Below are 12,750 nucleotides of genomic sequence, written 5' to 3'. Positions count from 1 at the left end.
CGCAGGCCGTCTGGGGAGGGTGGGGTGGCTCCAGCCCTGTGGGGAGACCTGTGCATCCGGTTTGCCCAACACTGTCTCTCTGATGCCTGTTCCTCCAGGTGGTTCCTTCAGTGAAGAGACGGAAAAAAAGTTTGAGCACTTCAGTGGACTCATAAATAACCAGGTCTCCAGGCGGTAAAGTGGCGACGTGGTCACCTCCTGCCTTCGGGCCACGGGCATCTCCCCCAACAACTGCAGTCTGACCGGATATCGCCCTGCTCCCCCTCATCCAGCCCGGCCCCGCCCGTCTCGACCCCCTGCAGCGCTCCGCCAAGCTCAGGAGGAAGGCGAGGAAGGCGTGTTCCTGACACCCGCAGCCTGGGACAGCCTCCGGGGCTGGGGCTCGTCCACGGGGCGGCGGGGAGCAGCGCCAACCAAGAGCCATCCTGACCGGGACCACGGGCGCACAGGTGGTCGGCTGCTCGTCCCTTCCGAGGCGTGGTCCACTCCGAGCCTCACCACCTGCCCGGCTCACCACAGATAACACGGGGCCGTTTTCTTCTTAAGTTACATGTTGGCAGCATGGGTTAGCAACCCAAGGAGGTCAGGCTGAATCCCACTTCTCCTCCTCTTAGCCTGTTTCCAGTCAACTTGAGTATCTAGGCTTCCCTTCCAGTTAAATGAACCACCTCTACCCCCTTCATTCTGTTCTCACGTATAAGTGATGCTGCCACCCACCTTCTGAGCCAGTGAGCTCAGAGACGGTGCTTGTCTTGCCCCCAGACACCTACACCCCTGTGTCCTCCTATTTTTCAAGATACTATAATTGTATTCTATTTTCACAGACTTTAAAACACAAAGTAATTTAGTGGCATTCCATATCGGGCTTCTGGGCCTTTGAACATAGAGGTCAAAAGAAAAACCAGCCCACCTGTGTAAGTGACTCCTCTGTCTGTCCTTCCGATTCTGTGGGTAATTGATTCAACGGTGCTAGAACCAGGGTTCTGGGTGAGGACGACGCTCACCGATCGCCATGTGTCATCACGGACACTTACACATACTTGAAATTCCAAATAAAAGATTTATGACCTGCAGGTGTGTTTCATTTGGGCCTCTGCGTGCAGTCCCTAAGCCACAGGCTCCTTTCCCCAGTCGCAGCCAGGGAGCTGCACACCCTCGCAGGCTCTCTTGTCGGGACGTGGGCTCCGGGCGCCTCCTGTCCGGCACTGGCTACAGGTTGGCGTTTAGTCACTCATTCGTGTCCAACTCTCTGTGACCCCGTGGACTGTAGCCCACCAGGCTCCTCTGTCCATGGGATTCCCAGGCAAGAATACTGGGGTGGGTTGTCACTGCCTCTTCCAGGGGATCTTCCCGACCCAGGGATCGAACCTGCACTGCGGGCAAGTTGTTTACCACTGAACCATCACAGGGGCCTCCTTCCGTTCCCAGCACAGAGGAGGAGCAGCTGCCGGCGAGAGCAGCCCTCTAAGGGGATCAGGAAAATCCACAGAAACTCAGCCTTTCTTTGGCTCTTGTCTATTAGGGAAATGTGTCAGGGGCACCATGGTTGTGTGAGGGTCAGATGGGACATCCAACCTTCAGTCTCAGGAAATTTCCCCAAAGGGCAGCGCCTGGGCTGGTCTCTCGGGGAGGGATGATGAAGCAGATCAGGGCCCCATGCTCTTCCCCGAGGTGCAGTGAGGGTGGACCCCGAGTCCCCACGGCACAGTGAGTGAACCCCAATCCAGCCAGGCCTGGGACTCCCTCTGTGTCACAGTGGACTAAGGCCCAGCAAACCGAGGGGTCCATGATGACCTCAGGGGGCCAGGATCGTCACCAGCTCCACTCAAACCAGAAAGACCAGTGTACTGGGACCCTGTCCCAGTACAAAGCTGCCCTCCCACCCATTCCTGTGAGGGGAGGGAACTCAAGGCATTTCAGATTTCACCTCGAGGCGAGTGCATGTTTATTTCTGCAGGGACCCCTGTGTAACCCACACCACTGGTAACACTAGGGCCAGTACATGGCAGAGGCAGGGGGGGGTCTCAGCATGGCTAGTAGCCCAGAGTTGCTCTCGGGGAGACTGGACACATATCACACAACAGGTGCAACCTACCCCCACAAACTGGGCAGGGCCTGCTCAAAAATGCCTTGGAGGTCCAGCTGGTTTGAGGTCAGTCACCTAAAGCGACCCGCTTCTTCAGCAGCCCTAGGTCTCCAATGGGAGGCGAACAGCGCCCCCTAGTGTTTCACTGCCGACCATTACATTTTGAAGCAATCATGTTAAAATTCTTCCATTTTTATTTTTTTCTCAGCTTCAGAAGCTAGACCAAACTAAAGCCCACCACGCCTCATAGCGATGCTCCAAGGATGGCTCAGGGCTGCTCCGGTGTGTGTAAAGGCTTGTGGTGTTGGGGCCCGAACTGGGTTGGGGAGCTCGATCCAGGCGGGCTGGGCCTCTCAGGGCCTCAGAGCGGCAGGAGGCTCCACTGCAGGCCGCTCCTTCTTTCTGTGTTGGAGCCCCAGGGCCCGGGCCACCAGCCTCCGGGCCACGGCTGTATTTGTCTGTGGTCTCTCCTTCGCCAGATGCAGGAGCTCTGAAAGGAAAGCCCCACGGGGTTGGGGACTTGAATTCAAGTCTGTGGCCTCTCCTCCCAGCGACACAGCAGCGTTGAAGGCAGTTAGAGCCCACCCCTGAGGCCCAGCTGCACCCCCCTGTGGCCTGATGCTGGTGAGAGGGGCCACCGAGGGCTCCTGGCCCCTCGTGGGGTCCTGACTCACCCTGCCACCTCTCCACGCCCTCCCTGTTTCTCCTTCTGTTGGGGGCGGAGGGTGGTGGTAATCCTGTCCACCTCCCTGCCTTGCAGGGGCCCTTTGAGAGGGCAAGCAGGCCAGGAAGGGACACCTGGAGCTCTTGGATCAACAGACAGGATGTTTATCGTCCCTAAGAAGTCTGGGACAATTGATTATCAATTGTGAAACAGATCACCAGCCCAGGTTGGATGCATGAGACAAGTGCTCAGGGCCGGTGCACTGGGAAGACCCAGAGGGATGGGATGGGCAGGGAGGTGGGAGGGGGGTTCAGGATGGGGAACACATGTAAATCCATGGCTGATTCATATCAATGTATGGCAAAAACCACTACAATACTGTAAAGTAATTAGCCTCCAACTAATATAAATAAATGAAAAAAATAAATAAATAAAAAATAAATAAATACAGAGCAAAAAAAAAAAGAAGTCTGGGACAAAGACCGTGTAATCCACAAGAATGTGGATGGCCTCAGCAGGCTTCTCTAGCCCAGTTCTGCCAGCCAGCCACTGCTCTGCAGGCAGGGGAAACTGGCCCCTAAAGCCCACTCGTGCTCCCTGGAAGGAGGAGAGGAAAGGGGAGGAGCCAGCACTTACGTGGCACCTTCTGGGTGCCTCTCACCACTTCGGGGGCAAGGCCACCAGGCCCTCTCATTCGCTCCAATGCTTATCTCACAGAAAAAGGGGCCGACTCACATACACCCAGTGACTTGCTCAAGGCCAGTTTAAGGGCACGCCAGTCCCAGGGTCACAGCAAAGCCCATGCCCTGTACACCTCACCGCGAAGCATGGCTTCCTCGGCCAGACACCCAGGAAGACCAGGCTTCCCCTCTGCACCCCAACCAGACTCCCAAGAGGTGTGAATGGAGGGCAAGCCTGGGACAGGGCAGCTGGCAGACAGCTCTCCTGATGGGGCCCCTGGGATGGGAGAGGACGACCTCATGGGTCCTTGCAGCCCAGGGGCGAGAAAGCAGAGCACTTTAGAGGGAAGTGAATCAGACGGCAGACCCACACTCGAGCAGCCCTCCCACCCAGACCACCGGCTCCCTTACTTGGCCTCTGCAGGGCCTTCAGCTTGGACTGCCTGGCTCCCTGAGTCAGGGGCCGGATCTTCAGTGTGGAGAAATCCCTGGTCAGGGCCTCGGCAGCTAAGGAAAGAAAGCAGGTCTGGAGCCATCCGCGTTTCCTGCTGAGAACTCCTCAGGACCCAGGAACACACGTGTCACCCCAAAGCCCAGGCAGCCACTTCTGACACCCATCCAAACCTCAGAGACAGGACTGCCCCATCAGCTCACCACCCGACCCCCACCCCCACCCCTAGAGCTCACAGGCCTGCACGGGGCTGCCATGCTCTCAGATGGAGGGCCCATGCCCCAGCTTCTACCCTCCTGCCCTGGGGGGCCGGAAGCCACACGGTGAGCCTGTGGTTCTGACATCAGGAGAGGCAGGCCCAGGCCTTTCAAAGCCCAGGAGCTTAAAACAAACACCACCAGCACCATCACCACCCCGCCCCCACTCAAGACCCTCCCAGGGTGCATGCTCTCACTGCCTCAGGCTGTGCTGGGCCCTGGGGCACTTGGGCCACTTACAGACATGGTCACCTCACAGCTGGGAGGGACCTCAGACCCAAACCACCATACAGATGAGGCCAGGACATGAGGACTGAGCAGGCCTGCCCCTGGCGCCTGGCCAGCTTGGCAAAGCCCAGAAGGCAGCCATGGCCATGCCGAGCCCACTGCTAATCCCTTCCATGGACCGGGAGGGCCTCCCCCAGCCCCCACCTTTCAGTGGCTCCCTCTCTGGGGCTGAAGCCCCCACCTGGCCCCAGTCCTCTTGTTGCCCAGACACTGCCCCCCATCCCTAAAAGCTCAGGCTCTCCTGAAGACTGGGCCCACACCAGCCGTGGTCACTCCCCATCTGTGTTCAGAGCCCATGGTTGTGAGAAGTGCAGTCAAGGGGGGCCAGGGACTGACTCCTTATAAATATACACAATCTGTGCAGCGGTGTGGCAGGGGCAGGGCAGGAAAGCGCTGAGAGGGAGGTGCAGCGCCAGAATGACAGCCGGGAGACTAGCTGGCCTCCCCAGCCTTGACGACGGACGAGAGGCTTCATACCCTTGATTGGACACTGACATCGGGGAACTCAGTCTCCCCATCTGTAAGATGGAGTCATCTCACCTATCTCCCGAGGCTCTAATCTAAACGGAATGAGAACACATCTGCACAAACCATAAGAACCTGCCAGTACTTGAATGCTTTTTTTCTTTCCTGGCTGTGCCACATGGCATGTGGGATCTTAGTTCCCTGACCAGGGATTGAACCCATGCCCTGTGCATTAAAGCCTGGAGTCTTAACCACTCGACTACCAGGGAAGTCCCACCAGTATTTGAATGTTTTTGATCTGTAAAAATGGCACCATCACGTGCTTTCATTTAGGATGTGGAGGTCACCCAAATCTGAAACCTCTGAACTCAAGACGTAAGGATGAAGAGGTGTGAGCTTCCTGGCCCAGCACCCATTCTGCCCCCATGGACTTCCTGATTAGGTGGCTGGGAGCCACCCTGCCAGTCCATCAGCTTACAGCAGCCTGCGCCCTGATCTGGGGCATCCTCACCCCAGGAAATGAGGCTCCCTCCCTTCCCAACAGCAGTCAGAGGAGGGGCCAGGCCACTGTGCACCGCCTTACCTGAAGCCGGGCAGGGGAAGATGCCAAGAGCATGCGTGTCGTCCACCCACTGGATCTTGAACCCCTTCTCTCTGTGCCGGGGATGAGACAGAATGCCGAGGAGAGCAGATGCGGAAAACCCCTCCTGCTGCAGGAAGCCCTCCCCCCTCCAGGCCTCAAACACTCCAAGCCCAAGACAAGTTCATCTCCTCTAAGAAGGAGACGACCATCCGGGGCATACTTGCCCTGAAGACCATAAGACAACTTCAGACAGACAGGCCCCCGCCTCTGTGATCTGGTGGGCCCCCGACTCCTAGAACTGAGGAAGTCAGGACTCAAAGCTTGTAGAGCACAAGGCCAAGGGTGAAGAGGGTCCCTCACAGATGCGGTCACCCCAGGCCAAGGGCATAGGGTTCGAGGCTGGAGACAAAGGGCTTCATGGTGGGGACAGGACTTGATACGAGCATGTCAGTGAAACTGCCCTGACTTTCTTCCTGCCACTTGGGAAAGCACTCCTGAGTCTGGGGCCTGTGGGAGGAGTTCCTCTGTGGATGAGGAAGCCTCTAGTGGCGCCGTCTGGCCCAGCCCTCAGGGCTGGACAGCAGAGGAGCCCCTTGTACTGTCCACCAGGTTGGGCTCAGGGAGGGCAAGGGAGGCTCTTCAGGAAGCAGTCAGACAGGGATCCTGATGAAAAGGATGTGTTTAAGGTCTAAGCAGGAAAAGAGAATGGGGACCGGAGCATGGAGAATAAAAAAAGAAAGCAGAAAAGACTGGATTTGATCCAAGGAATCTGGGGATATGGGAGAAGTCTTTTTTTCACTTTTTCTCACTTTTTCTCCCCTCTCCACCAGACTCTGCCCCAGAGCTGCTCAAGCCCCGTTCATCCCCTAAAGAGCTCCTTTGTGGAGCTGGCCCTCCATCTGTTAACTCTCCAACTGGGTGGCTGGCCGTGAAGCAGGGGGAGGCAGTAGCCCCACAGGGTCGTGGCTGGCATGTGGGCGTGCGGAGGCCAGGCTGGAGGTCCACTGCCTGTGCCAGCAGGACCAGGTCTTGGGCCTCCAAAAAGCGTCCACAACCGAAAAGTCAGCTCTCTTCCTCCTCTGCATAGTCACAGCCAGCAAGCTGAATTGCCCAGGAGCATGGCATCCAGAGCAACCACACCTACTTTCTGCCTTTCTTTCAAGGCACTGAAGGAGGGGCAGGCAAGCATCCCCCACACAAAGCAGCGTCCCAGCTCCTCTCCAGAAAGCAAGCATTCTCTCCACTCCCTCCCCGACCCAAAGCCTCTCCGGCACTCACTGGAACTCAGAGAAGGTAGCCAGCAGGTCCTCAGTCTTGAGCACTGGCTCAAAGTCATAGATCTCCACCACGTGTGCAAAATCCTTCTCTCCAGGCAGCTCGTCTACAAAGGATGATGTGTCCACGTGGATCTTCTCTACCTGAATCTCCTTCTCGGTCAGGTTGTTCGTTATCTGGGAGAGATCAGACCCTTTAGTGAGGGGAGCTTGGATACACCGGGCTCTGAGTGAATGCTCTCAAAACCGCACACTGAGAGTCACATAGGCTTCTGCGTTGACACAGAGGTGAGCAGCCCAGACAGGAATCCTGGGAAGATAGCAGCATGGCAGACTGGGCCACGAGATGGAGGAGCGTGAGTTTTAGGGAAGTCCCCGCTGGGTGACTGACACTAACACACACTGTGTTTCACAGAATCCCCAGAGCTCTATGCTGTAGGCCCACTTTACAGATGGGCAAACTAAGTCAAAAAATTAAGTAATTCTGCCCCAAGTTGCTGTCAGTAAGAGGTGGAGCTAGGCAGGCCCAGGATCTTTCCTTTTCTCATTAACGATGTGATGATGAGCAAGGCTTTCTGGTGTCTGTCCTTCATCTGTAAAATAGCGATACAGGCTGCCTGCCCTCCCGACTGACATGCTCAGGTGCAGACACTCGGTTCCAAGGACAAGAGATTTGTAAGACAAAGCTTCAGGCAGAGAGTAATTTTCATGACCAGCGTCTGCAGTGCATTCTGAAGCACTTCCCTAGGGAAGTGTGTATTAGCACCTGCTATTTTTTCAGAGGAAGAAACTGAAACTTAGAAAAGCCAAATAACCTGGTTGAGGGGGGATCCAATCGACACCCCTGACCTCAGATCCTGAGCCTCCTTCCCTCTGAGTACTGATCTCCTAAGGGACCGGTATCACGCAACACCTGCAGCACCCCGATACATCTTGACCCTCCGCCCCATCCACCCTCGACCACACCCACCTCACTTCCACCCTCCCTTTTCTGGGCTTCAGAGCCTCATCACCTCCTGCAGCAGTTCACTGAAGTCGGCCTCGGAGCAGCTGCCTGGCCCCTCCTCTTCCGCCTCTTCCTCTTCCACTTCCTCCTCCGCTGCTGGGCTCCTCTCCGGCTCAGTCCCATTTCCCTCCTCCAAGTCCAGCTGCAGCCCGGCCTCCGACTGTGCGGCTGACTCCGGCCTGTCTCCGGTCCCTGCGTGGCTCTCAGGCCCTGAGGGTTCAGCAGCCAATGGGTCTGGCAGCGACTCTTTCTCACAGCCTTGACCAGGGCCTTTTCGGTCCTCTGTTGCCTGAGTCACTGACACGGGAAGTTCCTGATCGGCAGTGGGGTTCCCAGCACCAGTATCTCCTGGTTCTTCTGAGAGCCTGCCAGTTGGAGCATCTCCCTGGAGTCCTGCAGGAGGGGGCGGCACTCCTTCTTCCTGCCGGCGCAGCACCCGGGGCACATACAAGGCCTGGTCCGGCTTGCGTCCACGATGCCACCGGCCGGCCCTCGCCCCTCGGGGACCAGCAGGCGCTCTCTGGCTTGCGGTGGGCCGAGGACCTCGGTACTTGCTAGGGTGGGAGGCAGGAGGGCGGCAGGAGCCAGAGAATCCGTCTGAACTGGGTAACCTGGAGCAGGAGCAGGCACTGATCAGAGGGGTGCTTGAGCCCCGAGGAGAATGGTTTATTGGAGTTATCTGCCATTCAGGCCTGAGGCTCTTGAGTCAGTCTCAGGCAAAAACCAAAGCCACAGTGACCCTAGAAAACAACTTAATGAGGCCATCAGAGGGGAGGCTGGATGCCCTGAATAAGCATAAAGCAGTCAACTCTTCCTCCAGTGTTATAAACCGACTATGAGACGGCTGAGTACACTTGCTACAGGGTGTGGTGAGCAGCTAGCATTCAGAAGCTATGTTATTAGAAAAGTGTGTGACTTTAAGTCTGTGAGTCTGTTTTGTAAGTAAGTTCATTTGTATCATTTCTTTTTAGATTCCACGATATAAGGGATATCATATGATATTTCTCCTTCTCTGACTTCACTCTGTAGGACAATCTGTGTGTGTGTGTTAGTAGCTCAGCTGTGACTGACTCTTTGTAACCCCATGGACTGTGGCCCACCAGGCTCCTCTGTCCATGGGATTTTCCAGGCAAGAATACTGGAGTGGGTTGCTGTTTCCTACTCCAGGGGATCTTCCCGACCCAAGGCTCGAACCCAATTCTCTTGTATTGCAGACAGATCATTCCCACTCTTTCTGACCCCCTCCCATTATCAGCCATTCAAAACAATGAAACAATGTCACTTGCAGTAACAGGGATGATAATCTCTAGGTCCATCCATGTCGCTGCATGTGGCATTATTTCCTTCTTTTGAATGGCTGATAATCGGATGGGGTCCGAGATGACTGAAGGGACTTAGCACACATACACACACACACAATGGGATGAGCGGAAGGGATAGTTAGGAAGCTTGGAATGGACATGTACACACTGCTATATTTTAAATGGGTAACCAACAAGGACCTACTGTATAGCATGCGACACTTTACTCACTGTTATGTGTTAGCCTGGATGGGAGGGGAGTTTAGGGGAGAATGGATACATGTATATGTGTGGTTGAGTCCCTTTGCTGTCCACCTGAAACTATCACAACATTGTTAATTGGCTGCACCCAAACACAAAATAAAAAGTTTAAAACAGATCAAAAAAAAAGAGAGAAAAGTATGTAACTTTAAAGGCTAGGATTATAGACATTATGATAAGATCCTTCGAGATGTACAGGGAGACAGGTGAGCGAACTGCTAGATGAGCTCTCACATTCCATGGCCTCTGCAGGGCCCAAGCTCCCTGAGGGCAATGCTGAGTGGACATCCCCACTGTTTAAACAGCTCTCTCTCTTTTGGCCCAACGTGCATAAACTGAATTTGCTAAAGGACCTCCACCAACAATGCACCTCTGCTCCCCTGCTGAGCAGAAGGCAGCACTGCCTGTAAGCAACTGAGGCTGGGAAGAGAGGAGGTCACCCTCCCAGAGGCTGACCAGCTCACCAGACCACCCCTTGGGAGAACCAACGAGGGGCCTCCCAGACGGCAGATACACACCTGATGTCCAGGTGACAGATGACTGTCCTCCTCCTCCAGCCCTCTCCAACAGAGAAGCTGCTCAAAAGGTCAAAATTCTCTGCTGTCCTGTGGATCAGGTACCGGAGCCGACTGGAGAGTGGGGGAAAGAGGAGGACCCTGGGGAGGGATGGGAAGGAGAGCAGAGCAGGAGCTCCAGGAGCAGCCCCCAGGCCTGACCCCACGGAGTCCACTCCTGGTTTAATGGTGGCTTGAACCTAGGCTCGCTCTGCCCCCTGGGGTCCCAGGCTGACCGCAGTGGACCTGCCCATAGAGGGTATGATGGGGACCTACTGGCACCATCCTCCTTCCAGGGGCGGGCTGTTCCATCTCAGGTGATGCTAGCTGTTACCCAGGAAAGATGCAGCGGGGAGAGGCCTGACCGCAGATTATTAAACCTCAAGGCCAGGATCAGAGCCAGCTGCGAGCCCAGTTACTTTAGATGCACCACTGGACAAAAAGGGGCAAGGAGGCTAGGGGCGAACACTGCCCTTCCCAGCGGCAGAGCGGGCGCCACCCTCACTCCGGCTTACTTTGACAGCTGCTTCTGCAGCAGGAAGCGGTCCAGCTCCTCCTGGATGCGCTGCACGAAGTCATTCTCGGCTGCGGAGAGGAAGACGCCGTCCAAGCAGAGAAGGGCCAGGGTGACAGGTGGGAGAGCCTACGGGGCAACCGACACCGCCGCGATCAGAGCGCAGAACCCGGGCCCTCCCACGACCGAGGACACGGTCTCGCCTCTGATCGGAGACGAGCCGGGCTCCGAGGAGGGTAAGGGTCGTGCCCAGGGTCCCCGGCAGGGCCTTGGTGGGGCAGGGAGGGGTCGCCTGGCCCCCGATGGGGTCGCTCTCGCCGTCCCCAGATCCGCTCCCTGCTGCCTCGGGCCGGATCCGTGGGCGCGATTGATCCTTCCCGGCCGGAAGCTAGAGGCCCGGAAGGAGCACAAGTCTGACCGTGAGCGATCGGGGAGACCTGCCCCCAGGTCCGCCCGCCGCACTCACCGCGGCAGCCCCGCGCGTAGCCGCCGCAGCTCTAGGGTCCCCAGAAGCCTGCGCGCCCCTGAACCCCACAACCACCCGGGCCTCGCGGAGCTGCAGCGCCACCGCGCGGCCCGGCGGAGGCATCACCTCAACGGCAGAGGCGTGTTCTTTCTTGACTCTTTTTGCCCCTGAGACCACAGGTCACCTGAGCTGGGATGTTCCCCACGCAGGGATCGAACCCGTGTGTCCTGAGTTTCCTGCATTGGCAGGCGGATTCTTTAGCACTGAGTCACCTGGGAAACCCTATACTGTCTTCTAGGATCAATGAAATTCGGGAAATCGTTTGGAGTGGTTCCTACATGCTAGGTCATGGGGATACCAGGTTTTCCAGTTCATTGATCCCCTCCCTAGGGACGAAATAGAGGGATAAATAGGAAGTTTCTGGACACCAAGAATTGCATCGCCCTTTGGCCCTTATCGATGGAAGCTGCAAAGAGGTCCAATTCACAGCACAGCATCACTGACAAGGTGTACTAGCCTGTGGATAACAGGGCGGGGAAACCACTAGAATGGTGATTTGCAGAACTTGCTACATCTAAAAGTAACTCCAGCACTCGCCTTAAATAGGGCTTGAAATTCTTGTCATCAGACAGCCATGAGATGGGCTTATTATAATCAAGGAGACCAGGGCTGAAATTCTCATCTCCCCTGGAAGGTGCTGAAATGTAAGCCTTTGATCATCCTGAAACAAGCAGGACCCTTAGTTATTGAAAACCCAGGTTTTAGTACAGGGATGGGACAGTCTGAGCAGACCCTGCAGTAGGATACAAGAAAGGTCACAGGGAGGCTGACTCTTAAAAGGCTGGCTGGGAGAAGTTGGGACCAGGACAATGAAGAAAAACAAAGATGCATTTTGCTCTCATGCAGTTTTTCCCTGAGTATTTCTTTAAAAAGATGGTGGGATTATATCTTTTTATATATTACATTTACAAAAACTATTGGGATATATTATATTTACAAAAACTATCTTTCCAGATAGTTTTTCAAGAATAAAAAGGATCAGGACTTCCCTGGTTGTCCAGTGGTTAAGAATTTGCCTGCCAATGCAGGGGATACGGTTTTGATCTCAGGCCCAGGAAGATTCACATGCCTTGGGGCGACTAAGCCAGTGGGCCACAACTCTCAAACCTGTGGCCTAGAACCTCTGCTCCGCAATAAAACAGCCACTGCAACAAAAAGCCCTCAGACCGCAACGAACAGTAGCCCCACTTGACACAACTGGAGAAAAACCAGTGTGCAGCAATGAAGACCCAGTGTAACTAAAAATAAATAAAATTTTTTTAAAAGAATAAAAATGATATAAAATAAAGACAACACCAAGTGCAAAGAGAACTCAAAGAGGTGAGTCATGAGTATCCTTTGGGGGCCTGGTTGTTAAGAGGAGATTCTGAAGGCCTGACAGGTCCCCTGCCCCAGTCTCAGGTCTGGAGGGGCATCCAGTGCCTGGGGCGTGGAGGGCAAAAATGCAGCAGGAAGAACAGGGACACCCATTTGAACTCTGACTCCACCAGCCCCAGCCACACTCCACACTGGCTTAACTGAAGCAGAATCAGGCTGGCCTGAGAGAACATTGAGGGGCCAACAATGGTCCCATTTATCCGACCAGGCGTCCGTGAAGGAAAGTGTGAGGCTGGGAGGCACGCCCACTTTGCACACATGACCCAGAAGGAATATGCATGCTAACTTAGAAAAGAAAGGCTCAGTGTTTCCTGGTGGCTCAGTCGTAAAGAACCCACCTGCTAATGCCAGAGCCATGGGTTCTATCCCTGATCCTGGAAGATCCCACATACCGTGGGGCAGCCATGCCCATGCACCACAAAAAAAAGAAAGAAAAAAAGGACTAATCTTCTCAATAAAGTGG

At 55.3% G+C, this 12,750-nt stretch overlaps 2 protein-coding genes across 2 annotated transcripts in view; one reads left to right on the top strand and one right to left on the bottom strand.

Annotated features, from left to right (window-relative positions):
- LOXL2 (lysyl oxidase like 2) overlaps positions 1-1,071 on the top strand; it is a 108,434-nt gene extending 107,363 nt beyond the window's left edge. Inside the window, exon 14 of the mRNA XM_043453935.1 lies at positions 99-1,071. Within this exon, the coding sequence (XP_043309870.1) occupies positions 99-178 (80 nt within the window). The 3' untranslated portion in view covers positions 179-1,071. The remainder of the gene's footprint in view (positions 1-98) is intronic.
- Positions 1,072-2,266: 1,195 nt separating this feature from the next.
- R3HCC1 (R3H domain and coiled-coil containing 1) lies at positions 2,267-10,973 on the bottom strand. The gene is made up of 8 exons (XM_043452868.1): positions 10,851-10,973; positions 10,386-10,513; positions 9,835-9,972; positions 7,762-8,365; positions 6,753-6,925; positions 5,475-5,545; positions 3,842-3,937; positions 2,267-2,576 (listed from the first exon to the last, which is right to left on the bottom strand). The coding sequence occupies exons 1-8, from the start codon at positions 10,971-10,973 to the stop codon at positions 2,440-2,442; spliced, it is 1,470 nt and encodes a 489-aa protein (XP_043308803.1). The 3' UTR covers positions 2,267-2,439.
- Positions 10,974-12,750: the final 1,777 nt, after the last annotated feature.

The sequence above is a fragment of the Cervus canadensis genome, chromosome 30 (genome assembly GCF_019320065.1).
Source record: "Cervus canadensis isolate Bull #8, Minnesota chromosome 30, ASM1932006v1, whole genome shotgun sequence".
NCBI classification, from domain to species: Eukaryota; Metazoa; Chordata; class Mammalia; order Artiodactyla; family Cervidae; genus Cervus; species Cervus canadensis.
Note: the sequence above shows the minus strand (reverse complement) of the source record. Positions and strands in the feature narration are given on the sequence as shown.